The sequence below is a fragment of the Coregonus lavaretus genome (genome assembly GCF_964263955.1).
Source record: "Coregonus lavaretus genome assembly, contig: HAP1_SCAFFOLD_294, whole genome shotgun sequence".
Lineage (NCBI taxonomy): Eukaryota > Metazoa > Chordata > Actinopteri > Salmoniformes > Salmonidae > Coregonus > Coregonus lavaretus.
In genome coordinates, this window is record NW_028165697.1 from 402,967 (window position 1) to 429,598 (window position 26,632).

Consider the following 26,632-nt stretch of genomic DNA (forward strand, 5'->3'; position numbering starts at 1 on the left):
GAGAGACATGTGCCCTTAATGGCCACGTACTGTTGTAATCTCCACCCGGCACAGGCAGAAGGGCACTGGGCACCCCTCAGAGCCTGGTTGTTCTCTAGGTTTGTGCCTTTCTAGGCAGTTTTTCCTAGCCACCGCGTTTCTACATCTGCATCGCTTGCCGTTTGGGGTTTTAGGCTGGGTTTCTGCATAGCACTTTGTGACATCTGTTGATGTAAAAAGGGCTTTATAGATCCACTTCATTGATTGATTGATTGATGGTAGAATTGTCAAAATACCAGTGGTAAAAGGTGTGCACCTTGATGAAACCTCAAAATGGTACGTACAACGGATTCAAAAATGGACATTACATTTTACAATGACATCCTTCATTAAAAACACCTATTTGGTATCTCTTGTATACAAAAACACAATGGAAAATACAGTGGCAGTGACCCTTTAAAACACACCTTGCAGAATAAACGTGTCTTCCTTACCCTCTAACCTCTTTAGCCTAGATGACCGCCACGGGCCCATCGGGGACGGGGTCCCAGACCGCAATGTGCTCGAGCCCCGCCTCTCGGTGACCATCCCCCTGTAGGCAGAGGTTGGTCCCAGCACAGATTCTGTGCCCCAGGCGGCTTCACCAACAACAAGCGGGCCTGTGGTAGAGGACACCGTTCCTGACCTGCTACCAGAAAAAATGAAGGGATAGAAGAGATCCAAAAGGCACCTCAGCGTTTAACTACGAAGGTGTTACAAACTAACCCTGACATTCAGTCTATGACAATTGTCCTCTGGCCTGGCATTTTGCTTAAGACAGTCATTTGTTCTTGAGGCCTGTCATCTTGACTGTGAGCTTTGAGCAGTCCAGCTCCACAAACACTTTCTTGAATGCCTTGAACGTGTACTCCGGCTTTTGGGGGTGGCTGAGATTCAGAGCATACAGTGAGGGGAAAAAGTATTTGATCCCCTGCTGACTTTGTACGTTTGCCCACTGACAAAGACATGATCAGTCTATAATTGTAATGGTAGGTTTATTTGAACAGTGAGAGACAGAATAACAACAAAACAATCCAGAAAAACGCATGTCAAAAATGTTATAAATTCATTTGCATTTTAATGAGGGAAATAAGTATCTTGTCCCTGACATCCTTGGAGAGGTCTTTGGTCTTGGCCACGGCGGAGAGTATGGAATATGATTGATTGATTGCTTCTGTGGACCGGTGTCTTTTATACAGGTAACACGCTGAGATTAGGAGCATTCCCTTTATGAGTGTGCTCCTAATCTCAGCTCGTTACCCGTATAAAAGACACCTGGGAGCCAGACATCTTTCTGATTGAGAGGGGGTCAAATACTTATTTCCCTCATTAAAATGCTAATGAATTTATAACATTTTGGACATGCGTTTTTTTCTGGAAGTTTTTGCTGTTATTCTATCTTTCACTGTTCAAATAAACCTACCATTCAAATTATAGACTGATCATTTCTTTGTCAGTGGACAAACGTACAGAATCAGCAGGGGATCAAATACTGTTTTCCCCTCACTGTATGTCATGCCAAGAAGAATGGCAGAAGCCTTTGCAAAACTCAGACCGGTGATCACTTAAGGATGACGCCTACCTCCTCTGGACCATCACTCGCCACGGCACCCTCCTCGTTGATCGCATAGATTTGCTTTACATGTTGCGCAAGGTCTTGCAGGAAATGACCCCCCTCAGCTTCCTGTAGAATAAATAACACACAAATACAGACATTCTGTCAATGTGGGGAACACATTTTATTCCACCTGGATTACGACATGCCCTTATTTGTTATCAGATTGCAGTGAACATTCTCTCCCTCTCTCACACACTCACACACGTGATCGAATATCCATGGATGAAAATGCTTTATTGCCCCCACACGGTAGTCTTTAATGAGGCCACCTCCAGTAAAGCTGAACAATAATTCCTCACTGAACTCACATCATGACCCTGATATAGAATAAAATCACTGATCTCATTGGATTCAATCTGTGCATGTGAAATATATGAAATCACTGACCCAAGTATCCTATTTTAGCAAAAGGTGTACAATAGCACAGTGGGGCCCGTGGCTTAAATTGCAGCACCGAACATCAGCCAGCTAAATACAAAACAGTGCATTTTTCCTGAGGATACTTTACCATCCAGCATGACCCGCAATCTGTCTGAAAGTACTCCTCCCTTGGAATGGAATAAGGACTTAGGGGCTTAGGGGTGTCCTGCATAAACCTTGCCTCAAGATGCTTTGCGGTGAGCCTGTGGAATTGTTCATTGATCTGAAAGACAAATACTGAAATATCATCAAGCAAGGCTCATAACAAAGAGGTTTGTCATAGTGAAGACATCATTTGGCATTTTCTTTTTTTGCCTGCCGACTCACCTGAGAGGCTTCTAAACAGAGCAGGCTATCTGTCTCAACACGGTTGATACGCTACTAGCTAGTTCGCGCTAATACAGACAAACCTAAATTAGCTAACGTTAGCTTAGCTTAGAAAGTAACCTAGCTAGCTACCTACTAGCTAAAGGTAGTATGACACAAATAAGGGGACGCGGAAACGTAGCGTGGGACGCCGTATTCTCGGCATATTCAACAGCGTTTAAATAATGCATTACCTTCAACAATGTTATCTTGTGATCAAGCCATCAATGTTAGGTGATTTTTGGTGATGTCAAAATGTTAGCAATTAGCAAGTTTGAAATTTCAGTGAAAATACTATTTTCAGCTTTTTGATGAGCGGTTTTGAGAAAAAAAACCTCACGTATTATCGCCATTCGGGCCCCAGTTGTTGGCCACCTTACTATTCAGTTCCATTACAAGATATATCCGTTCAATTTTGTTCAAGAGACACACGGCCCGCGTACCGGAAGTGTTTGACTAGTTGGCTAGGCTTCCGGTAAAAAATAATGAATTTCCTGTCCAGTTTTCATTGCGTGGCCCGGTGCGCCCTCTTGAGGACGATTAAAAAATGGTCCATCAGCTACAATGTCTCATCATTTGTCTTATAGATTCATCTTATGTTTTGAGAAAGTAGATAACAGTTTAAATCTAAAATATGAGTATTAATAATTTACATCAAATAAACCTTTATTTTCAGTGATGTGCATTGACATAAACAATGAAAACACTTGGAGTTTGTTGCAGAGATGCACTTGGAAAGTAAAGGAAGAACTACACAAGAGTGGTTCCATATATATATATATAGCATTTTAGACTTATTTTTTTGTACAAATAAATAATTTCTTATGAACACAAACAATTAAATCTCGACCTCCATCCTTATATTGTCACAAAAATCACAATAATATTCCAGCTCCACCGCTACCTCTTGATCCCACTGCACACACCTGCAGTGGAACCAGTGCTGGCAGAAGTCACAGCACAACCATGGCACCTCGGATCTACACTCCTGAGAGGAGCTTGCAGGCGGATCACGCTCCCCGCAGCGAGCACAGCAGGTGGTCTTCTTTTATACCAAATAATAGATGGATTAATATGGTTTTACAAAATGTAGAAGTTCTTCAGCAACAATAGTAATTGATACAACTGAGAGAGAGAGAGAGAGAGAGAAAAACAGATGAAGTACCTGAGAGCGGTGCCATGGGTGGCGTGACCGACGTGACCGGTGGAGCTTTTCTCTTCCTTTTCTGTGCTGCAGTTTGAGAAAAAGTACTGTTAGACAGAGCATGTTTCATGAAAACCCTTTTCCACTTTTTTACACCAACACCTCTGGAGGAAGCCGCAGAGGTTTTGGAGGAGGTGGAGATGACTTGAGGGCTGGTGCTATGCACTGTAGATATGTAAAGAGATATTATGTTGTTTACATTGCTGTTGTATAAAACAGATAACAAACAGTCATTTTTATGTAATTTAACACGCGTTTACCTGTGGAGGTGGCGGTATTCAAATTGCAGGGGGCCAGGGACACCAGATGAGGCCGCTACGGTGGTGTGACCAGGGGAGTCTGAGGAGGCAGTTGGTCCAGAGGAGGCCGTGTTGGTGGTGACAGACAGGGTGGGTGGTGTGCATCGCGGTGGCGGTGGACAAAACCGCCGACGATGGCTTGGAGGAGCCGGTGTTTGTAACGGTGGGGTTGAGGGGCCGACGACGGTGTGGCCGGGAGAGTAGGCACGTGGCCTTCTGCAGCTGGGGACTCCGGCGGCTCCTACAGGTGTTGCACACCGGGAGGCACTGGCAGTGGTGATACAGCTGTCAGGAGTGGTTCCGGCAGGGGGTCCCGCAGAGGCGATGGCGCCAATGGTCTCATCCACGGCAGGCCTCTCCTGTGCCCTCTGTGTTCTGAGGGCTGCCCGACGCTCTTTCTCCTCTGTCTCGGCCCTCTCCTTCTCACCCCTCTCCTGCCACCGGCGCGTGTATTCCTCCCCGGTGAGGCACGTGGCGACCACAGCGACTCTTCTGTATCGGTCCATCCGATACTTCAGGACAGTAAGGATGTGCGCCAGGTCCTTCGCTATCAGCCCACCCTCTATTAGGGGGTGCTCTTCTAGAGCTAGGCCTGGGACTGGGACTGGAGATGGGGCTGAGGGTCCTCCTGTGGTCGCTGGGGAGGAGGCGCTGACGGATGGCACAGTGCTGCTGGTTCCAGGAGAGACGGTGGTGGGACACAGTAGGGACAGAGACAACATTAAACGGGACCCTTCAATGGCTGAAGGGTCAAAAAGGGAAGAGGCCACACTTATTAAACCCTTCCACCACATAGCGCATGTCCTTGCATCGCTGGTACGAGTAGCGGAATACTCTGGCAAATTCTGATTTGTTTACCATGTAGGAGTGGTCAAAATGGCTAAGGTCTCCAGCTACCTTGGAGAACTCAGCCTTTAAAGGGCCAAAGTATGCCACGTCCAGCGGCTGCAGGACACGGGTGCAGTGTGGTGGAAGACAAAGAAGTAGAACCCCTTCCCTTAGTGCCGCCGCGAGCACCTCCGGGTCCATGTGGCTATTGTGCACATCGAAGAGGAGAAGGAGAGGGCGCTCCTTCACTGCATGCTTAATGAAGTGCAGAAACCACTTCCTGAACATGGTCCCCGTCAATGTAGCCACCGCTAGCCAAGGCTTGGGGGGGGGGCATCCAAGTGTGTAGTGGCCACCGGGGAAACACTTGGGGTAGATGATAAAGGGGGATGGGGGAGGATTGGGGGGGGGGACATCCTCCCCAGCTGCGTTGACGCAGGCCAGCACTGTGATGTGCTCCTTGGTCCCAGGAGCCTGCTGGTACACGTGTTTTGCGGGCCGGGGAGCAAGCACTTTGTGCCTGCTCTGGTCGCTACGAAACCCAGACTCATCGCAGTTATAGATTTGTCTGGGTTTCTCCCTCAACCCACTCTCCTTCAAGTGCTTCTCATAAGAAGCGAAGAAGGTGTCCATCGTCAGACGCGTGCCACACTCAGCACTCCCCCTGTCCTGGGTGTCCGGCCTCCTCACGCGCAGGTTCTCGTGGCTCCTCCTGAACATTTCCCACCACCGCTTCCCCAGTGGTGGGATTGTTTCCCCTGGGTGCCGAAACCTACAATAGAATAGAATACATATAAGTGTCCATCCAGGATGAAAATGTTTGTTTTGGCATCACCATACACATCCACATTTACATCACACACATTGAGAACAGTCAGTCCACCAGTCTACATACATAAATACAGTGAACACCAAATACCTGCATATTTTGTCGGCGTATTTCATCAGCCTCTGTCTGGTGAAGGGGATCCCACGGCCGGCGCAGTAGATACAGTACTGCACCAGAGAATTTTCATCCTCTGGTGCAAGCAACGTGGGCGGTCCACTGCGACAACCACGGGTCACCAGGCCGCTCAGCCTGTCCGCCAGGGTCTGCCGAGGTACACCACGCACCTTGGTAGATAAGAAAACCAAACTGTTACTAGCAGATAAACATCACATACACACGGTACTCTCCTAATAACAAAATAAGCCTAACCTTGGCAGCCTGGGGGATAGCCATCCCTGCCCAGCAGTCCTCCATGGCACGGAACACGTCCACTGCTTCCTCTTGACTTTCTCCACGCTGTGGTGTTAATACATGTACCTAAATAACTTGGCATACTATACACATTTTGGAAAGATATCTGAATATGTATACACATTTACATTTCACAGCCAAGGCATTGAAAGGTGATGAACGTTTACACAATAACTAAAAGTGTACCCAAGTTTTTTGTGTGATGTTATCTGTAATGACAATTAGTGTCCCAATGAGTTTAATATTGATGGATACATTGTACAATTTGACTAAATACTACCTCGATGTAGCTGTTGTAAGACGAAACATACCCAACAGTGATAGGTGTCAAACAGTTCACGGGTCAAAGTTCCAAATACATTTTTGCAGATTGTGCAAAACGCCTCCGTCTGATACGATAAAGCTTGACCACATTCCGCTGTTTTCGTGATATGTATTATCTAACGCTTTAAATGTTTTCCCTTTTTGCTGTCTTAGCACTTCTATCAACATTTAGCAACTAAGCTAGTAACATTAGAAAATCCGTTAGCTATTTTTCAGAGGTAAACAGATGGATATTACATGATGTGTGGTCTGTCGCGCAGTCAAATTTTAGAATACGCAGCGTGTTCCACTAAATGTGTACATATAACTTATTTGAAAACGCTCAAAACCTGCCTTCACTTTCTCAAATTGCACTGAAAATGGGTGGTCGGCTAGCTAGAAGGGTGTCGTTAGAAGCAAAACGTACCGTTGAATTTAAACGTTGACCTCGCAGCGATTTAGTCATCCTACCGCTAGAGAGTGTCAGAGGTTTGGGGAAAATTAGCTACAAGTTAGCTAGCTAGTCTAGTCTAGGCTACGTTAGCTAGTAACACATGACCAAACGAGAGCTCGCTAACCATCGGTCACATACGACCCAACAAATGTGCAGACAAAACATGTCATCCAAAAAACTGTCATGCAGAGGCCCAAACTTTACAGTGGAGCACGGAGGCCATCTTGTGGTTAAATGTGGGTACTGCACCTCATGGTGATTCCCTTTCAGCATTTGCTCTTTAGGCCAGCGTTTCCCAAACGCGGTCCTGGGGTCCCCAAGGGGTGCGCGTTTTGCGTTTTGCCCTAGCACTCCACAACTGATTCTAATACTCCAGCTTGATGATGATGAGTTTATTATTTGAATCAGCTGTGTAGTGCTAGGGCAAAAACTCCCAAAACGTGGCCCGAGTTTGGGAAACCCTGCTTTAGGCTAATACTAGCCTATTAGGATGACTTGGTTCGATCGCTTTAATGGCAACTGCTGAACTCTGGTTTTCACTAATTACTTGTCCCAGGTCACCATTATGAATCCAATAGCAAAACAAATGTTTCAAAATTGCTCAATAGTGAAAAAAGGCCAGGAAACGATGGGTTCTCAGCAATATTTCACCAACAACCAATCACTATTCACGCATAGACATTAGGATCATCAACAAATATTCCTAAGTCATACTACAAAAGGGTTGTAACGAAATGGATTTGTCTGTTCAATGCAAGTTCAACGTCAAAGAAAAAGTGCATCACCACAACAAACGTGTCTTTAGATACACTGTAAAAACTGACTTTGTGGAATGTACTCAAGCTATTACAGTCAACAAAAGCACACGTCATATTGTTGAGTAGATATTTTTGCTTGTTTTTATGAGTAGATAAGCTTGAGTAAGTTGAGTTGATGTGGTCCAATACATTGAGTAAAGATGATAGAGACGTAAAAATGATTATATTACGTTGATTCGACTCAAATAGACATTGTGTTATTTTACCTGAATGATTCATCCTATTATGTATTTAGACCAACTTACTTTGGATTCACTCAATCACATCCCTTAAGAGAAAAGGTATCCGGACACCGGGAATCCATTTATTTAAACATCAACGGTTTGCAAAACATCTGTTATTATGAGTTGACAAATTACTGAATTGCTATCAACACTGCAGGTAAATCCTGATTGCTGCAGGTAGGCAACACCGTAGAAATAGGAACTACAACACTAACAACAAGTGACATTTACTCCTGATGTACTGACTGACCTGTTGCAACCTCTACAACCACTGTGCTTATTATTTGACCCTGCTGGTCATCTATGAACGTTTGAACATCTTGGAGAAAAATGTGCCCTTAATGGCCACGTATACTGTTATAATCTCCACCCGGCACAGGCAGAAGGGCACTGGCCACCCCTCAGAGCCTGGTTGTTATCTAGGTTTGTGCCTTTCTAAGGAGTTTTTCCTAGCCACCGCGTTTCTACATCTGCATCGCTTGCCGTTTGGGGTTTTAGGCCGGGTTTCTGTATAGCACTTTGTGACATCTGTTGATGTAAAAAGGGCTTTATAGATCCACTTAATTGATTGATGGTAGAATTGTCAAAATAACAGTGGTAAAAGGTGTGTGACCTTGATGAAACCTCAAAATGATACAACGGATTCCAAAAAGGAAATTTCAAACCGTAACTGTACGGGAACAAAATGGACATTACATTTCACAATGACATCCTTCATTAAAAACACCTCTTTTGTATCTTTCGTATACAAAAACGCAATGGAAAATACAGTGGCAGTGACCCTTTAAAACACACCTTGCAGAATAAACGTGTCTTCCTTACCCTCTAACTTCTTTAGCGTAGATGACCGCCACAGGCCCATCGGGGACGGGGTCCCAGACCGCAATGTGCTCGAGTCCCGCCTCTCGGTGACCATCCCCCGGTAGGCAGAGATTGGTCCCAGCACAGATTCTGTGGGCCAGGCGGCTTCACCAACAACAAGCGGGCCTGCGGTAGAGGACACCGTTCCTGACCTGCTACCAGAGAAAATGAAGGGAGCTAAGAGTTCCAAAAGGCACCTCAGCGTTTAACTACGAAGGTGTTACAAAGTAACCGTGACATTCAGTCTATGACAATTGTCCTCTGGCCTGTCATTCTGCTTAAGACAGTCATTTGTTCTTGAGGCCTGTCATCTTGACTGTGTGCTTTGAGCAGTCCAGCTCCACAAACACTTTCTGGAATGTGTTGAACGTGTACTCCGCCTTTTAGGGGTGGCTGAGATTCAGAGCATATGTCACGCCAAGAAGAATTGCAGAAGCCTTTGCAAAACTCCGACCGGTGATCACTTACGGATGACGCCTACCTCCTCTGGACCATCACTCGCCACGGCACCCTCCTCGTTGATCGCATACATTTCCTTTACATGTTGCGCAAGGTCTCGCAGGAAATGACCCCCCTCAGCTTCCTGTAAAATAAATAACACAAAAATACAGACATTCTGTCAATGTGGGGGACACAGTTTATTCCACCTGGATTACGACATGCCCTTATTCGTTATCAGATTGCAGTGAACATTCTCTCCCTCTCACACACACACACACACACACACACAAGTGATGGAATATTCATGGCTGAAAATGCTTTATTGGCCCCACATGGTAGTCTTTAATGAGGCCACCTCCAGTAAAGCTGAACAATATTTCCTCACTGAACTCACATCATGACCCTGATATAGAATAAAATCATTGATCTCATAGGATTCAATCTGTGAATGTGAAATCTATGAAATCACCGATCCAAGTATCCTATATTAGCAAAAGGTTGATCACTTCCTGTCTTTTGGCGTGCAAATGTCTAGCTAGCTAGCTAGTCTAGGCTACGTTAGCTAGTAACACATGGCCAAACGAGAGCTCGCTAACCATCGGTCACATACGACCCAACAAATGCGCAGACAAAACATGTAATCAAAAAACTGTCATTAAAATAATGTGCATTTGTAAAGCATAGATTTGACTTGCAAAAGCGGCTGATTTTTGCGCATCATTTCCTGTATTTATGTTAAATTATTTGGAATACATTCACCACACTAAATCATGTTCACACGCACAAACAAATAATTTACTTCAAGATTTAAAGTTTAAGAGAGTGAGTACTCAATTGGACGACATTTCATTGTTACATACCTAGTCTCGTCTCAGCTCAATTTATTACCAGACTTCTTGAGGTAGTGACGTTTTTGTATTTCGCAGCAATAGTATCTCTTCTTCTGTCACTAACTTCGGGGTGCAGCGCATATGGTTCAGTGGCGCTCATCAGCGCCATCTACCGTCGGGGAGTTTGAAAAAGGAACGAACGAGTCTCTGATCTTGTCAACATCAGCATTTTGCTCTACTTACCGTGAAGTAAAATCATAATAGTCATCATCATAATAGTAGTACATTACAGTATATATTTGGGTAAAATAGTACAATTTAAAGGGAGTATGTCAGGGTCAATTACTGACAAATGAGAACACACTAATCCTCAGGGGTCATTTTGGGACAAAACGCACCACTTTGTGAAGGTTTTGTTTTGATTGAAGAGCAAGAAAATTATTAATTGGTTCCACTTCTTTCCCTTCTAAATGCGTTTGCCTAAGGAAAGCCAGTATGCACATATCTAAATGTTATAAAACATTTTTTTTTTTTTTGCCACTCAGAACACAGACATTTACCTTAAGGGGAGTTACCCTCATTTTAGACTTCCCAACCATACATTTTCATGACAGTGTTCCTAATCTGTAGTAGGCAAAGCAGTTGAAAATCGGTAGGTTAACACCAAACCGTGAAGTGATTATGAATTCAGAGCAGTCGGATTAGGTCATAGTCAAATACATTTGAACAAATGAACAACAATATAACATGGAAAGTGATGTGAGCGTTGCATTGTGGAAAGCAATGACTTTACAAGAACATGTATTGCAATGCGAAGCATGTATTTCTAGATTAAACACTGATTCAGTTTGGTGAACAAGTACCTGTATGATTTGGTGTGCTCTACTTGAACATGTGCTTAGAGTTTTGAAACCACTGCCTATATGATGAGCTGTTGTATTTATTTTTTTACCACATACTTATGAAAATTGTAACGGTTGAGAGATGATGGCTCTCTGAGCCTACGGTAAAGAGTACTTCTGATCCAGCAGGTGGTGCTAAGATCCCTCCCTATATTACTTGAATGATGAGTTGACTTATTCCTTATAGCTCGCTCTCTGCCAATAAGGCGGGACAGCTGGATGTCCTAGGACACGATGGTCACCCTCTTTGCGTGGATGGCACACAGTTTGGTGTCCTCGAACAGACCGACCAGGTAAGTCTCGCTAGCCTCCTGCAGGGCCATCACGGCGGAGCTCTGGAAGCGCAGGTCGGCGATTTTTCTCCACAGGCGCTGGAAGGGCACAATGCGGACGAGCATCTCAGTGGCCGACGGATCTCTCTGAGACACGGTGCCGGGCCTATAACTGGGAGGCGCTCCTGCGCGCAGACTTGGCGTTGAGCTGCTTCCTGTAGGCTTTGTCAAGGGTGGATTTGCAGTCGGAGTATAGCCTCGAAATGCCCATGTGAAATGTATAAAGACGGCAGTGGCATCTGCTGATTGGACACCATCTCCCCACCACCCCGATTGGCCCATTGCGGAGGACTCCTCTGTCGGTTACTGGAAGGGATGCTTTGCTTCTTTTTTTTAGGACCGCGCGCCCAACACAATACACTGGGCGCCCAAAACAATAGTCCACTAAGCGCGTGCGTACAATAGCACACTGCTGGCCCTTTGCGCGCAATAATAGTCATCAAAGTCAAGAGTGAAATCTTGTGTTATATTTTAATGCTAGCCTGTTATGGCAAACGAGGCCAATGGTACACTGCCTGCACACTACACACTGCGCGCCGGCAAAAGCACACTGTGCGCGCGCAACAGCACACTGACGGCCCTTTATGCGGAATATTAGTCTCCAAAGTCCAGAGTGAAATCTTGTGTTCTAATCTAATGCTTGCCTGCTATGGCAAACGAGGCCTAGTAGGTGTTATTGTTCATTCATGGCCTCATATGGGAACATGATATAGTGCCATGTATGTAAGTAATAGTCGACATAATTGTGTATACACCCACTCAATTGGTTGGCTCTTAAAATAGCCTTTGGAGGTTGAGTTGTCAAGTTGAAGCCGCAGTAGCGAATTTACTTGGCTTTGACGGTCTTCTTGGGGAGTAGGTAATGGGGGCTTCTTGTTTGCACGGGCAATGTCTCCGGCCAACTCCAGGATCTCAGCAGTCAGGCACTCGAGCACGGCAGCCAGGTAGACTGGTGCGACAGCGCCCAAACGCTCGGCATAGTTGCCTTTGCACATCAGCCTGGGCATCTCTTAATCCATCTTGATTTAAATGTTCATGTAAAATTTGTTCCCAACATTGAAAAATGTCTGTGTTTGTGTGTAATTTTTTTTCCCAGCAAGATGAAGGGGGTGATGTCCTGCAGGACCTAGCACAACATGTAAGGAAAATCGTTGTGTACTAACCTGGGATATTTACGTTAAGGATTATGTTTACCAATCGATGACAGTATTGACTCAATACGGGGTTTGCTTTCCGCTATCCGTCGCCGTTTAAATGTCTGACATATAACCGTGCTCGAGAAAACCACAGGTAGCATAATGTATTTCATCAGATTTCGTGCGTTTCTGTGTGAAAAGACACGAATTTATGTGCTACTTAATTCGTGTGAAAAGACAGCAATTTAACACACAACAACCATAAACGGATAGCCTATTTTTCTTTATTTTCTTTATTATGGCTAATTAAACGTTATGAATATACAGAAATGTTGTCTTTATTTAATAATGTTTCAAACATTGTAGTTGTATGCCTATGTACTGTTTGAGATTTTCTGAACATCATTTGTGAGAAAATACACACATTTACGTGCAACTTAATTCGTGGGAAAAATTGTTTTATTAATGCTAACGCTGTTTTCTATGCTTGATTTCGATTAATACTTTGGGATACTGGTGCACTTTTGGTCAGAAAGCCCCCTTTTCCGTGTAGGCAACAGTACACGATTTTCTTCATAATGCATTTCATATTTCGTAGAGTCTAAATTACACAATTTTCTTCATTATTCATTTAATACATGTTAAAGAGGTTAATGTAAAAATAATGAAATATGTCGGCTTTCACTTATGGCACTTCCAAGGCCTTTCTATTGTGGTTATGTCAATCATATTATATACTTAGGCTATTGTAACGCGTTCAACCAGTTAGCAAGTCAGAAATGTCCGTTTCCTAGTACAGACTACCACTTGAATGCTGTATTATGCCAACTTCACATTCTCGTGGAAAATGGGAAGTTGTAACTCCCACATGATTGTGTTCAAGTGGTTTTGAAGTCGGAACAATTCTTAAACCAATAAGATTGGCAACAACATTTTCACTATTTCTCACTTGTAATTCCTACTTGGAGGGTCATTCAAGTGAAACTTCCCAGTCGGAACTAGGTATTTCCGATAACTCTGATAGCACCCTGAACAAGACATTAATATGTGTGATCGACAACAGTAGGGTCTGGGTCCCGGCGTGTCCAGTCCCCATACCCATTCCATAGGAGTGAGTGTCAGTAGTCTACTATATGTCCGTGCTATGTGAAGTAAGTATGGTGATTATTATTAAGGTTCTGGTCGTCTGAGATACCACCAAGTAAGGCTATACAACATACAATATCAATAAATATATATTTTCTCCTATTAGTGTATTTGAGTTTGTTCTGTCGTTTCTGGATGATTTAATTGAAATTGCAACCAACTTTCTATGGCTTGTTTTAGATAGAGTGATATTTGAGAGATTATTTCATTTCAAATAACTGAAAGTGAGAGGTTGTAATTTGAATAAAGGGGGGAAATGCCATTACTGAACATGTGGTGATTAGAACAAAAGATTTTACTCTTGACTTTGGCGAATATTATCGCGCGGCAGTGTCCTAATGCCTGCGCGCAGTGGACTATTGGCATCGTTCGCCATAGCAGGCTGGCATTAGATTAGAACATAAGATTTCACTCTTGACTTCAGCGACTATTATTGCGCATAAAGGGCCGGCAGTGTACTTTTGCGCGCACATTGTGCTTTTGCCTGCGCGCAGTGTGCAGTTGCATCCGCGCAGTGTACTATTGGCCTCGTTTGCCATAGCAGGCTAGCATTAAATTATAACACAAGATTTCACTCTTGACTTCAGCGACTATTATTGCGCATAAAGGGCCGGCAGTGTACTTTTGCGCGCACATTGTGCTTTTGCCTGCGCGCAGTGTGCAGTTGCATCCGCGCAGTGTACTATTGGCCTCGTTTGCCATAGCAGGCTAGCATTAAATTATAACACAAGATTTCACTCTTGACTATGGCGACTATTATTGCGTGTAAAGGCCAGCAGTGATCTATTGTTTTGGGCGCGCAGTGTATTATTGCGGGCGCACGCAAAGTGTATTGTTTTTTGGCGTACAGTGTGTTTTATGGGCGTGCAGTGTATTTTTCTGGGCGCGCAGTGTACTGTTTTGGGTGCGCGGTCAAAAAAAAAGAGAAGCAAAGCATCCCTTCCGATAGCCGACAGAGGAGGCCTCCGTAACGGGCCAATCGGGGTGGTGGGGAGATGGTGTCCAATCAGCAGATGCCACTGCCGGCTTTATACATTTCACATGGGCATTTCGAGGCTATACTCCGACTGTCTAAGAAGGAAGCTAGCGCCATGGCCAGAACCAAGCAAACCGCTCGCAAATCCACCCGGTGCAAAGCCTACAGGATGCAGCTCGCCGCCAAGGCTGCGCGCAAAGTCAACATGTAAGGAAAATCGTTGTGTACGAACCTGGGATATTTACGTTAAGGATTATGTTTACCAATCGATGACAGTATTGACTCAATACGGGGTTTGCTTTCCGCTATCCGTCGCCGTTTAAATGTCTGACATATAACCGTGCTCGAGAAAACCACAGGTAGCATAATGTATTTCATCAGATTTCGTGCGTTTCTGTGTGAAAAGACACGAATTTATGTGCTACTTAATTCGTGTGAAAAGACAGCAATTTAACACACAACAACCATGAACGGATAGCCTATTTTTCTTTATTTTCTTTATTATGGCTAATTAAACGTTATGAATATACAGAAATGTTGTCTTTATTTAATAATGTTTCAAACATTGTAGTTGTATGCCTATGTACTGTTTGAGATTTTCTGAACATCATTTGTGAGAAAATACACACATTTACGTGCAACTTAATTCGTGGGAAAAATTGTTTTATTAATGCTAACGCTGTTTTCTATGCTTGATTTCGATTAATACTTTGGGATACTGGTGCACTTTTGGTCTGAAAGCCCCCTTTTCCGTGTAGGCAACAGTACACGATTTTCTTCATAATGCATTTCATATTTCGTAGAGTCTAAATTACACAATTTTCTTCATTATTCATTTAATACATGTTAAAGAGGTTAATGTAAAAATAATGAAATATGTCGGCTTTCACTTATGGCACTTCCAAGGCCTTTCTATTGTGGTTATGTCAATCATATTATATACTTAGGCTATTGTAACGCGTTCAACCAGTTAGCAAGTCAGAAATGTCCGTTTCCTAGTACAGACTACCACTTGAATGCTGTATTATGCCAACTTCACATTCTCGTGGAAAATGGGAAGTTGTAACTCCCACATGATTGTGTTCAAGTGGTTTTGAAGTCGGAACAATTCTTAAACCAATAAGATTGGCAACAACATTTTCACTTTCTCACTTGTAATTCCTACTTGGAGGGTCATTCAAGTGAAACTTCCCAGTCGGAACTAGGTATTTCCGATAACTCTGATAGCACCCTGAACACGACATTAATATGTGTGATCGACAACAGTAGGGTCTGGGTCCCGGCGTGTCCAGTCCCCATACCCATTCCATAGGAGTGAGTGTCAGTAGTCTACTATATGTCCGTGCTATGTGAAGTAAGTATGGTGATTATTATTAAGGTTCTGGTCGTCTGAGATACCAACAAGTAAGGCTATACAACATACAATATCAATAAATATATATTTTCTCCTATTAGTGTATTTGAGTTTGTTCTGTCGTTTCTGGATGATTTAATTGAAATTGCAACCAACTTTCTATGGCTTGTTTTAGATATAGTGATATTTGAGAGATTATTTCATTTCAAATAACTGAAAGTGAGAGGTTGTAATTTGAATAAAGGGGGGAAATGCCATTACTGAACATGTGGTGATTAGAACAAAAGATTTTACTCTTGACTTTGGCGAATATTATCGCGCGGCAGTGTCCTAATGCCTGCACGCAGTGGACTATTGGCATCGTTCGCCATAGCAGGCTGGCATTAGATTAGAACATAAGATTTCACTCTTGACATCAGCGACTATTATTGCGCAGAAAGGGCCGGCAGTGTACTTTTGCGCGCACATTGTGCTTTTGCCTGCGCGCAGTGTGCAGTTGCATCCGCGCAGTGTACTATTGGCCTCGTTTGCCATAGCAGGCTAGCATTAAATTATAACACAAGATTTCACTCTTGACTTCAGCGACTATTATTGCGCATAAAGGGCCGGCAGTGTACTTTTGCGCGCACATTGTGCTTTTGCCTGCGCGCAGTGTGCAGTTGCATCCGCGCAGTGTACTATTGGCCTCGTTTGCCATAGCAGGCTAGCATTAAATTATAACACAAGATTTCACTCTTGACCATGGCGACTATTATTGCGTGTAAAGGCCAGCAGTGATCTATTGTTTTGGGCGCGCAGTGTATTATTGCGGGCGCACGCAAAGTGTATTGTTTTTTGGCGTACAGTGTGTTTTATGGGCGCGCAGTGTATTGTTTTGGGTGCGCAGTGTACTGTTTTGGGTGCGCGGTCAAAAAAAAAGAGAAGCAAAGCATCCCTTCCGATAGCCGACAGAGGAGGTCTCCGTAACGGGCCAATCGGGGTGGTGGGGAGATGGTGTCCAATCAGCAGATGCCACTGCCGGCTTTATACATTTCACATGGGCATTTCGAGGCTATACTCCGACTGTCTAAGAAGGAAGCTAGCGCCATGGCCAGAACCAAGCAAACCGCTCGCAAATCCACCCGTGGCAAAGCCTACAGGATGCAGCTCGCCGCCAAGGCTGCGCGCAAAGTCAACATGTAAGGAAAATCGTTGTGTACGAACCTGGGATATTAACGTTAAGGATTATGTTTACCAATCGATGACAGTATTGACTCAATACGGGGTTTGCTTTCCGCTATCCGTCGCCGTTTAAATGTCTGACATATAACCGTGCTCGAGAAGACCACAGGTAGCATAATGTATTTCATCAGATTTCGTGCGTTTCTGTGTGAAAAGACACGAATTTATGTGCTACTTAATTCGTGCGAAAAGACAGCAATTTAACACACAACAACCATAAACGGATAGCCTATTTTTCTTTATTTTCTTTATTATGGCTAATTAAACGTCATGAATATACAGAAATGTTGTCTTTATTTAATAATGTTTCAAACATTGTAGTTGTATGCCTATGTACTGTTTGAGATTTTCTGAACATCATTTGTGAGAAAATACACACATTTACGTGCAACTTAATTCGTGGGAAAAATTGTTTTATTAATGATAACGCTGTTTTCTATGCTTGATTTCGATTAATACTTTGGGATACTGGTGCACTTTTGGTCAGAAAGCCCCCTTTTCCGTGTAGGCAACAGTACACGATTTTCTTCATAATGCATTTCATATTTCGTAGAGTCTAAATTACACAATTTTCTTCATTATTCATTTAATACATGTTAAAGAGGTTAATGTAAAAATAATGAAATATGTCGGCTTTCACTTATGGCACTTCCAAGGCCTTTCTATTGTGGTTATGTCAATCATATTATATACTTAGGCTATTGTAACGCGTTCAACCAGTTAGCAAGTCAGAAATGTCAGTTTCTTGGTACCGACTAGCACTTGAATGCTGTATTATGCCAACTTCACATTCTCGTGGAAAATGGGAAGTTGTAACTCCCACATGATTGTGTTCAAGTGGTTTTGAAGTCGGAACAATTCTTAAACCAATAAGATTGGCAACAACATTTTCACTATTTCTCACTTGTAATTCCTACTTGGAGGGTCATTCAAGTGAAACTTCCCAGTCGGAACTAGGTATTTCCGATAACTCTGATAGCACCCTGAACACGACATTAATATGTGTGATCGACAACAGTAGGGTCTGGGTCCCGGCGTGTCCAGTCCCCATACCCATTCCATAGGAGTGAGTGTCAGTAGTCTACTATATGTCCGTGCTATGTGAAGTAAGTATGGTGATTATTATTAAGGTTCTGGTCGTCTGAGATACCAACAAGTAAGGCTATACAACATACAATATCAATAAATATATATTTTCTCCTATTAGTGTATTTGAGTTTGTTCTGTCGTTTCTGGATGATTTAATTGAAATTGCAACCAACTTTCTATGGCTTGTTTTAGATATAGTGATATTTGAGAGATTATTTCATTTCAAATAACTGAAAGTGAGAGGTTGTAATTTGAATAAAGGGGGGAAATACCATTACTGAACATGTGGTGATTAGAACAAAAGATTTTACTCTTGACTTTGATGAATATTATCGCGCGGCAGTGTCCTAATGCCTGCGCGCTGTGGATTATTGGCATCGTTCGCCATAGCAGGCTGACATTAGATTAGAACATAAGATTTCACTCTTGACTTCAGCGACTATTATTGCGCATAAATGGCCGGCAGTGTACTTTTGCGCGCACATTGTGCTTTTGCCTGCGCGCAGTGTGCAGTTGCATCCGCGCAGTGTACTATTGGCCTCGTTTGCCATAGCAGGCTAGCATTAAATTATAACACAAGATTTCACTCTTGACTTCAGCGACTATTATTGCGCATAAAGGGCCGGCAGTGTACTTTTGCGCGCACATTGTGCTTTTGCCTGCGCGCAGTGTGCAGTTGCATCCGCGCAGTGTACTATTGGCCTCGTTTGCCATAGCAGGCTAGCATTAAATTATAACACAAGATTTCACTCTTGACTTCAGCGACTATTATTGCGCATAAAGGGCCGGCAGTGTACTTTTGCGCGCACATTGTGCTTTTGCCTGCGCGCAGTGTGCAGTTGCATCCGCGCAGTGTACTATTGGCCTCCTTTGCCATAGCAGGCTAGCATTAAATTATAACACAAGATTTCACTCTTGACTATGGCGACTATTATTGCGTGTAAAGGCCAGCAGTGATCTATTGTTTTCAATCAATCAATCAATTTTATTTTATATAGCCCTTCGTACATCAGCTAATATCTCGAAGTGCTGTACAGAAACCCAGCCTAAAACCCCAAACAGCTAGTAATGCAGGTGTAGAAGCACGGTGGCTAGGAAAAACTCCCTAGAAAGGCCAAAACCTAGGAAGAAACCTAGAGAGGAACCAGGCTATGAGGGGTGGCCAGTCCTCTTCTGGCTGTGCCGGGTGGAGATTATAACAGAACCATGCCAAGATGTTCAAAAATGTTCATAAGTGACAAGCATGGTCAAATAATAATCAGGAATAAATCTCAGTTGGCTTTTCATAGCCGATCATTAAGAGTTGAAAACAGCAGGTCTGGGACAGGTAGGGGTTCCATAACCGCAGGCAGAACAGTTGAAACTGGAATAGCAGCAAGGCCAGGCGGACTGGGGACAGCAAGGAGTCACCACGGCCGGTAGTCCCGACGTATGGTCCTAGGGCTCAGGTCTCTCAGTTGGCTTTTCATAGCCGATCATTAAGAGTTGAAAACAGCAGGTCTGGGACAGGTAGGGGTTTCGTAACCGCAGGCAGAACAGTTGAAACTGGAATAGCAGCAAGGCCAGGCGGACTGGGGACAGCAAGGTGTCAGCATGCCCGGTAGTCCTGACGTATGGTCCTAGGGCTCAGGTTCTCAGAGAGAAAGAGAGAACGAGAGAATTAGAGAGAGCATACTTAAATTCACACAGGACACTGGATAAGACAGGAGAAGTACTCCAGGTATAACCAACTAACCCCAGCCCCCCGACACATAAACTACTGCCGCATAAATACTGGAGGCTGAGACAGGAGCGGTCCGGAGACACTGTGGCCCCATCCGAAGAAACCCCCGGACAGGGCCAAACAGGAAGGATATAACCCCACCCACTCTGCCAAAGCACAGCCCCCGCACCACTAGAGGGATATCCTCAACCACCAACTTACAATCCTGAGACAAGGCCGAGTATAGCCCACAGAGGTCTCCACCACAGCACAAACCAAGGGGGGGCGCCAACCCAGACAGGAAGATCACGTCAGTAACTCAACCCACTCAAGTGACGCACCCCTCCTAGGGACGGCATGAAAGAGCACCAGCAAGCCAGTGACTCAGCCCCTGTAACAGGGTTAGAGGCAGAGAACCCCAGTGGAGAGAGGGGAACCGGCCTGGCAGAGACAGCAAGGGCTGTTCGTTGCTCCAGAGCCTTTCCGTTCACCTTCACACTCCTGGGCCAGACTACACTCAATCATATGACCTACTGAAGAGATAAGTCTTCAGTAAAGACTTAAAGGTTGAGACCGAGTCTGCGTCTCTCACATGGGTAGGCAGACTGTTCCATAAAAATGGAGATCTATAGGACGCGCAGTGTATGGGCGCGCAGTGTATTATTGCGGGCGCACGCAAAGTGTATTGTTTTTTGGCGTACAGTGTGTTTTATGGGGGCACAGTGTATTGTTTTGGGTGCGCAGTGTACTGTTTTGGGTCCGCGGTCAAAAAAAAAGAGAAGCAAAGCATCCCTTCCGATAGCCGACAGAGGAGGCCTCCGTAACGGGCCAATCGGGGTGGTGGGGAGATGGTGTCCAATCAGCAGATGCCACTGCCGGCTTTATACATTTCACATGGGCATTTCGAGGCTATACTCCGACTGTCTAAGAATGAAGCTAGCGCCATGGCCAGAACCAAGCAAACCGCTCGCAAATCCACCCGTGGCAAAGCCTACAGGATGCAGCTCGCCGCCAAGGCTGCGCGCAAAGTCAACATGTAAGGAAAATCGTTGTGTACGAACCTGGGATATTTACGTTAAGGATTATGTTTACCAATCGATGACAGTATTGACTCAATACGGGGTTTGCTTTCCGCTATCCGTAGCCGTTCAAATGTCTGACATATAACCGTGCTCGAGAAAACCACAGGTAGCATAATGTATTTCATCAGATTTCGTGCGTTTCTGTGTGAAAAGACACGAATTTATGTGCTACTTAATTCGTGCAAAAAGACAGCAATTTAACACACAACAACCATAAACGGATAGCCTATTTTTCTTTATTTTCTTTATTATGGCTAATTAAACGTTATGAATATACAGAAATGTTGTCTTTATTTAATAATGTTTCAAACATTGTAGTTGTATGCCTATGTACTGTTTGAGATTTTCTGAACATCATTTGTGAGAAAATACACACATTTACGTGCAACTTAATTCGTGGGAAAAATTGTTTTTTTAATGCTAACGCTGTTTTCTATGCTTGATTTCGATTAATACTTTGGGATACTGGTGCACTTTTGGTCAGAAAGGCCCCTTTTCCGTGTAGGCAACAGTACACGATTTTCTTCATAATGCATTTCATATTTCGTAGAGTCTAAATTACACAATTTTCTTCATTATTCATTTAATACATGTTAAAGAGGTTAATGTAAAAATAATGAAATATGTTGGCTTTCACTTACGGCACTTCCAAGGCCTTTCTATTGTGGTTATGTCAATCATATTATATACTTAGGCTATTGTAACGCGTTCAACTAGTTAGCAAGTCAGAAATGTCCGTTTCTTGGTACCGACTAGCACTTGAATGCTGTATTATGCCAACTTCACATTCTCGTGGAAAATGGGAAGTTGTAACTCCCACATGATTGTGTTCAAGTGGTTTTGAAGTCGGAACAATTCTTAAACCAATAAGATTGGCAACAACATTTTCACTATTTCTCACTTGTAATTCCTACTTGGAGGGTCATTCAAGTGAAACTTCCCAGTCGGAACTAGGTATTTCCGATAACTCTGATAGCACCCTGAACACGACATTAATATGTGTGATCGACAACAGTAGGGTCTGGGTCCCGGCATGTCCAGTCCCCATACCCATTCCATAGGAGTGAGTGTCAGTAGTCTACTATATGTCCGTGCTATGTGAAGTAAGTATGGTGATTATTATTAAGGTTCTGGTCGTCTGAGATACCAACAAGTAAGGCTATACAACATACAATATCAATAAATATATATTTTCTCCTATTAGTGTATTTGAGTTTGTTCTGTCGTTTCTGGATGATTTAATTGAAATTGCAACCAACTTTCTATGGCTTGTTTTAGATATAGTGATATTTGAGAGATTATTTCATTTCAAATAACTGAAAGTGAGAGGTTGTAATTTGAATAAAGGGGGGAAATGCCATTACTGAACATGTGGTGATTAGAACAAAAGATTTTACTCTTGACTTTGGCGAATATTATCGCGCGGCAGTGTCCTAATGCCTGCGCGCAGTGGACTATTGGCATCGTTCGCCATAGCAGGCTGGCATTAGATTAGAACATAAGATTTCACTCTTGACTTCAGCGACTATTATTGCGCATAAAGGGCCGGCAGTGTACTTTTGCGCGCACATTGTGCTTTTGCCTGCGCGCAGTGTGCAGTTGCATCCGCGCAGTGTACTATTGGCCTCGTTTGCCATAGCAGGCTAGCATTAAATTATAACACAAGATTTCACTCTTGACTTCAGCGACTATTATTGCGCATAAAGGGCCGGCAGTGTACTTTTGCGCGCACATTGTGCTTTTGCCTGCGCGCAGTGTGCAGTTGCATCCGCGCAGTGTACTATTGGCCTCGTTTGCCATAGCAGGCTAGCATTAAATTATAACACAAGATTTCACTCTTGACTATGGCGACTATTATTGCCTGTAAAGTCCAGCAGTGATCTATTGTTTTGGGCGCGCAGTGTATTATTGCGGGCGCACGCAAAGTGTATTGTTTTTTGGCGTACAGTGTGTGTTATGGGCGCGCAGTGTATTGTTTTGGGTAAGCAGTGTACTGTTTTGGGTGCGCGGTCAAAAAAAAAGAGAAGCAAAGCATCCCTTCCGATAGCCGACAGAGGAGGCCTCCGTAACGGGCCAATCGGGGTGGTGGGGAGATGGTGTCCAATCAGCAGATGCCACTGCCGGCTTTATACATTTCACATGGGCATTTCGAGGCTATACTCCGACTGTCTAAGAAGGAAGCTAGCGCCATGGCCAGAACCAAGCAAACCGCTCGCAAATCCACCCGTGGCAAAGCCTACAGGATGCAGCTCGCCGCCAAGGCTGCGCGCAGGAGAGCCTCCCCGTTACAGGCCTGGCACCGTGTCTCAGAGGTCCGTCGTTACCAAAGCTCCACTGAGCTGCTCATCCGCAATGTGCCCTTCCAGCGCCTGGGGAGAAAAATCGCCCTGTTCTTCAAGACCGACCTGCGCTTCCAGAGCTCCGCCGTGATGGCCCTGCAGGAGGCCAGCGAGGCTTACCTGGTCGGTCTGTTTGAGGACACCAAACTGTGTGCCATCCACGCAAAGAGGGTGCATATCGTGCCCTAGGACATCGAGCTGGCCCGCCTTATTTGCAGAGAGCGCGCGTAAATTATGAACTGATCTCCAAAATCCCACCTCAATATTTCCATAAAAAAGGCATAATTGATCTATTTATACGTGGTCCTCTGTAGCTCAGTTGGTAGAGCATGGCGCTTGTAATGCCAGGGTAGTGGGTTCCATCCCTGGGACCACCCATACGTAAACATGTATGCGCACATGACTGTAAATCGCTTTGGATAAAAGCGTCTGCTAAATGGCATATTATTATTATATACGCGCACGTCTACATTTCCAACCACTTCGCCGGGAAAGAGCGACGCTATCGGCTACGGAAGAGACACCAACGGCCGGGTGAGTCCATTCAAAGCTACGTGGCTAATCTGAGGGATTTGGCTAGCTCTTGTAACTACGGGACACTTCAGGACGAGATCATCAGGGATCAGTTGATAGAGGGGACGTTATGTGAAAAGACATGGGAGAAACTGCTTTTGGAATCGGATAATTTACAACTAGATGGAGCTATTAAAATAGCACTCCACGTTGAAGCGGCGTTGGAATGCTCTTCAATGCTAACAGACAGCTCTGCAGCATACACTCGGCCCCCAGCCATTCTCACACAGCAGCTTCAGCCCGAGCAGGCGCACTACAACGATCACGCGCTGCGCACGCCCTCCCACGTCGATAGCTGCATGGACACAGACACCGGCATGCCCGTGCAGCAAGCACACAGACAAACCAACAGAAGTAGCTGTGGCAACTGTGGGGCTAGCTCTCACAATTCAAGGGCTTCAAACTGCCCAGCCCGTGGGAAAATATGCAAGAACTGTTCAAAATACAATCACTTTGCGAAAGTGAGTGTGTCGTTCGGCCCCTGCTACTAGCTCTAAGTTGTCGATCATCCAAGTGTCAGACTGGGTCCGAGCCCGACGGCCTCAGCAGTACAACAAAATGCCCTCATTCTGGTCGGACCCCTTGCAGGTCAGTCGACAACTGGGGCCCGCCATATTTCATGATGAGCAATGGATCACGCTGGCACGCCAGCCGCCTCAGAAAAGTCCCTGCCCCTCGAGGAACACAAAGGCACACAAAACAGACATGCAGGCCAGAGACGCCACCGGATGGACCTCCTCCACCACTACCACCCGAGCCCCAGCCTCTGTGGGCTCCCCAAGGGCCAGATCCACAAGCGGTGGCGGATGAAGAAAGGCCTATGCGGGCACGAACTCGCCCTGCTTATCTGGGGGACTACTTAACCTCTTTTCATTCTTAGGCTCCGTTAGGTGTCTTAGTCAACCTCCAGGTTAATGGACTGAACTGGCTAGTTTGGAGAGTCCATCCGTTTAAGGGTTAATGTTTATTTCTTACAGGTATCACTCTAGGTTCTTGCCCTATGGACATTTTATATATGGTACCAGTCCCTGGTTTTGGAAAGGGGGGGAAATGTTATGTATGGTACGACGTGCTGTACGTCGTACTGTACGTTGTTATGGTTTACGACAGTGTGCTGCTTTACGGATGAATGGGTTGTCAGAATGTGTGGCACATGTCATTAAACGACAGAGTGATGTACAATGTGAAACTGTGCAGATGTCCGTTCTTCTACAGCAAGGCTAGATATAACAAATATGACTCAAGTAAAAGTAGTCATCCAAATAATTACTTGAGTAAGAGTAAAAAAGTACTTGGTGAAAAAACTACTCAAGTACTGAGTAACTGTTGAGTTACTTGAGTTAATTTTTTAACACAAGGCAACAATCAGACAGACAAAAATACAAAATAATCATCTTTAGGCAAATTATAGTTCATCCAACAATAAAATAAATTAAAATGAATTACAAAATAGCTTAAATTAAAATAATTCCGGTAAATTCAAGTACTTATCAAATAAAATAATAATAATAAAAAAATAAGCACAAGTAACACACATTTCCAAACCTTTATACTTTTTTTTACCAGGCAGAACTAGAATGAGGCAGCCCATAAACTCTCATAAACTGTGTATGTGTGTGTCTCCACAGTGACAGAACAACAGAAGGAAACACAAACATTTCATACCAGGTATGCTGAACAGAAAACTGCACACCAGAAGGAAGCGGTCAACATAAAATAATCAATAGGTGTTGATTAGGCCTACTCAGTACCTTTGTATTGCATGGCAAGCAACAGCCCTTTTTCTGTGTGCCTAGAAATTAATACTCTGATCTGTGATTAGGCCACACTGCACATCTCACTGAGCAGAGGAAAAGAGCAGCAATACACATCAACTGAAAAAGCACCAGTCCATGATAGATGGCCAAATAAAACAATATTGCAGGCCTAGTATCCCAGAACACAAATTAAGCTGAATGCATGTTCTCTAAAAGGCATCAGAGGAGAGTGATGTAGTTGTAGATGGGGCATTATGTTTACTTCCAGCTCCAATATCTAACAAGAAAAGTCAGCAAAAAAAAAGTCACACTTGTCCCCACCCCCCCAAGATAAGCAGCATAAAGCATGTATGATGTGTCTTTACAATGGAGTTATACATTAATAGCTCTGTGCTCTCTAGCACAACCATTACACAGTTAAGGGAATTACACGCTTTGCTCAAAAGCAGCTGAGAGAGGAGCAGCTTCCCCCATCTAGACTCCCACAGGCAGACAACAGATTTGGCAATATTCTAACCTTTAGGCTGACACTGGCCCTTTGACTGGTTGACTTCAGTCAACACTCCAGGAACTCTTTGGCACAGTAACATGAAAACCCTTTTATATTGAAGGCCCCACTGGGAGTTTGTGTGTGTGTGTCAAAACATGCAGAAACAAACTATTTCACCAAAGAATCGCTCAGTGATGTCACTATTAAGCTTCAACAGTAGCTGGCTCTCAAGGTTCTTGCTGTGAAGCTGTGATCGTTTAGCAGTGAACAGGAGTCCTGCATGACTGAAAAGTCTCTCACAGGCTGCCGATGCAGGAAGACCTGTGTTGACTTTGAGTGACAGCTTCTTGATGCGAGGAAAGGTGTGGAGTAGATCCATACCTGCAGGGGACAGACATGAAAGGTACCTCTCCAGCTCTCCTACTTGTGATTTTCCCAACTCCATGAATGCAAAGAAGTCGTCTTCATCAGAGAGGCCGCTGTTTGCGCTGGTGACATCATCCAAGTCGGTGTTGAGGTGATTTCTGATGTAGTCAAGGCCTGTGGGTTTTAGGGCAAGATAAATCGTTTTTCAAACGAATTAAGTCTGCACATTATTCTTACCCTTCT

General features: G+C 44.2%; 1 protein-coding gene across 7 annotated transcripts; it reads right to left on the reverse strand.

Moving 5' to 3' along the window:
• Positions 1 to 581: 581 nt before the first annotated feature.
• Positions 582 to 10,009, reverse strand: LOC311115583 (uncharacterized protein). 7 transcript variants are annotated; one of them, XM_084190741.1, is made up of 9 exons: positions 9,955 to 10,009; positions 9,135 to 9,236; positions 8,615 to 8,805; positions 5,952 to 6,038; positions 5,673 to 5,866; positions 3,887 to 5,525; positions 3,588 to 3,653; positions 2,763 to 3,467; positions 2,254 to 2,293 (listed from the first exon to the last, which is right to left on the reverse strand). In XM_084190741.1, the coding sequence occupies exons 4-6, from the start codon at positions 5,994 to 5,996 to the stop codon at positions 4,676 to 4,678; spliced, it is 1,089 nt and encodes a 362-aa protein (XP_084046867.1). In that variant the 5' UTR covers positions 5,997 to 6,038; positions 8,615 to 8,805; positions 9,135 to 9,236; positions 9,955 to 10,009; the 3' UTR covers positions 2,254 to 2,293; positions 2,763 to 3,467; positions 3,588 to 3,653; positions 3,887 to 4,675. The 7 variants fall into 7 exon arrangements, with proteins under 7 accessions (XP_084046865.1, XP_084046864.1, XP_084046869.1 ...); XM_084190740.1 differs by having other exon boundaries at positions 2,212 to 3,467; XM_084190739.1 differs by lacking the exons at positions 5,673 to 5,866; positions 5,952 to 6,038; positions 8,615 to 8,805; positions 9,135 to 9,236; positions 9,955 to 10,009 and adding exons at positions 582 to 664; positions 1,601 to 1,702 and having other exon boundaries at positions 2,145 to 2,279; positions 3,327 to 3,467; positions 3,887 to 4,804.
• Positions 10,010 to 26,632: the final 16,623 nt, after the last annotated feature.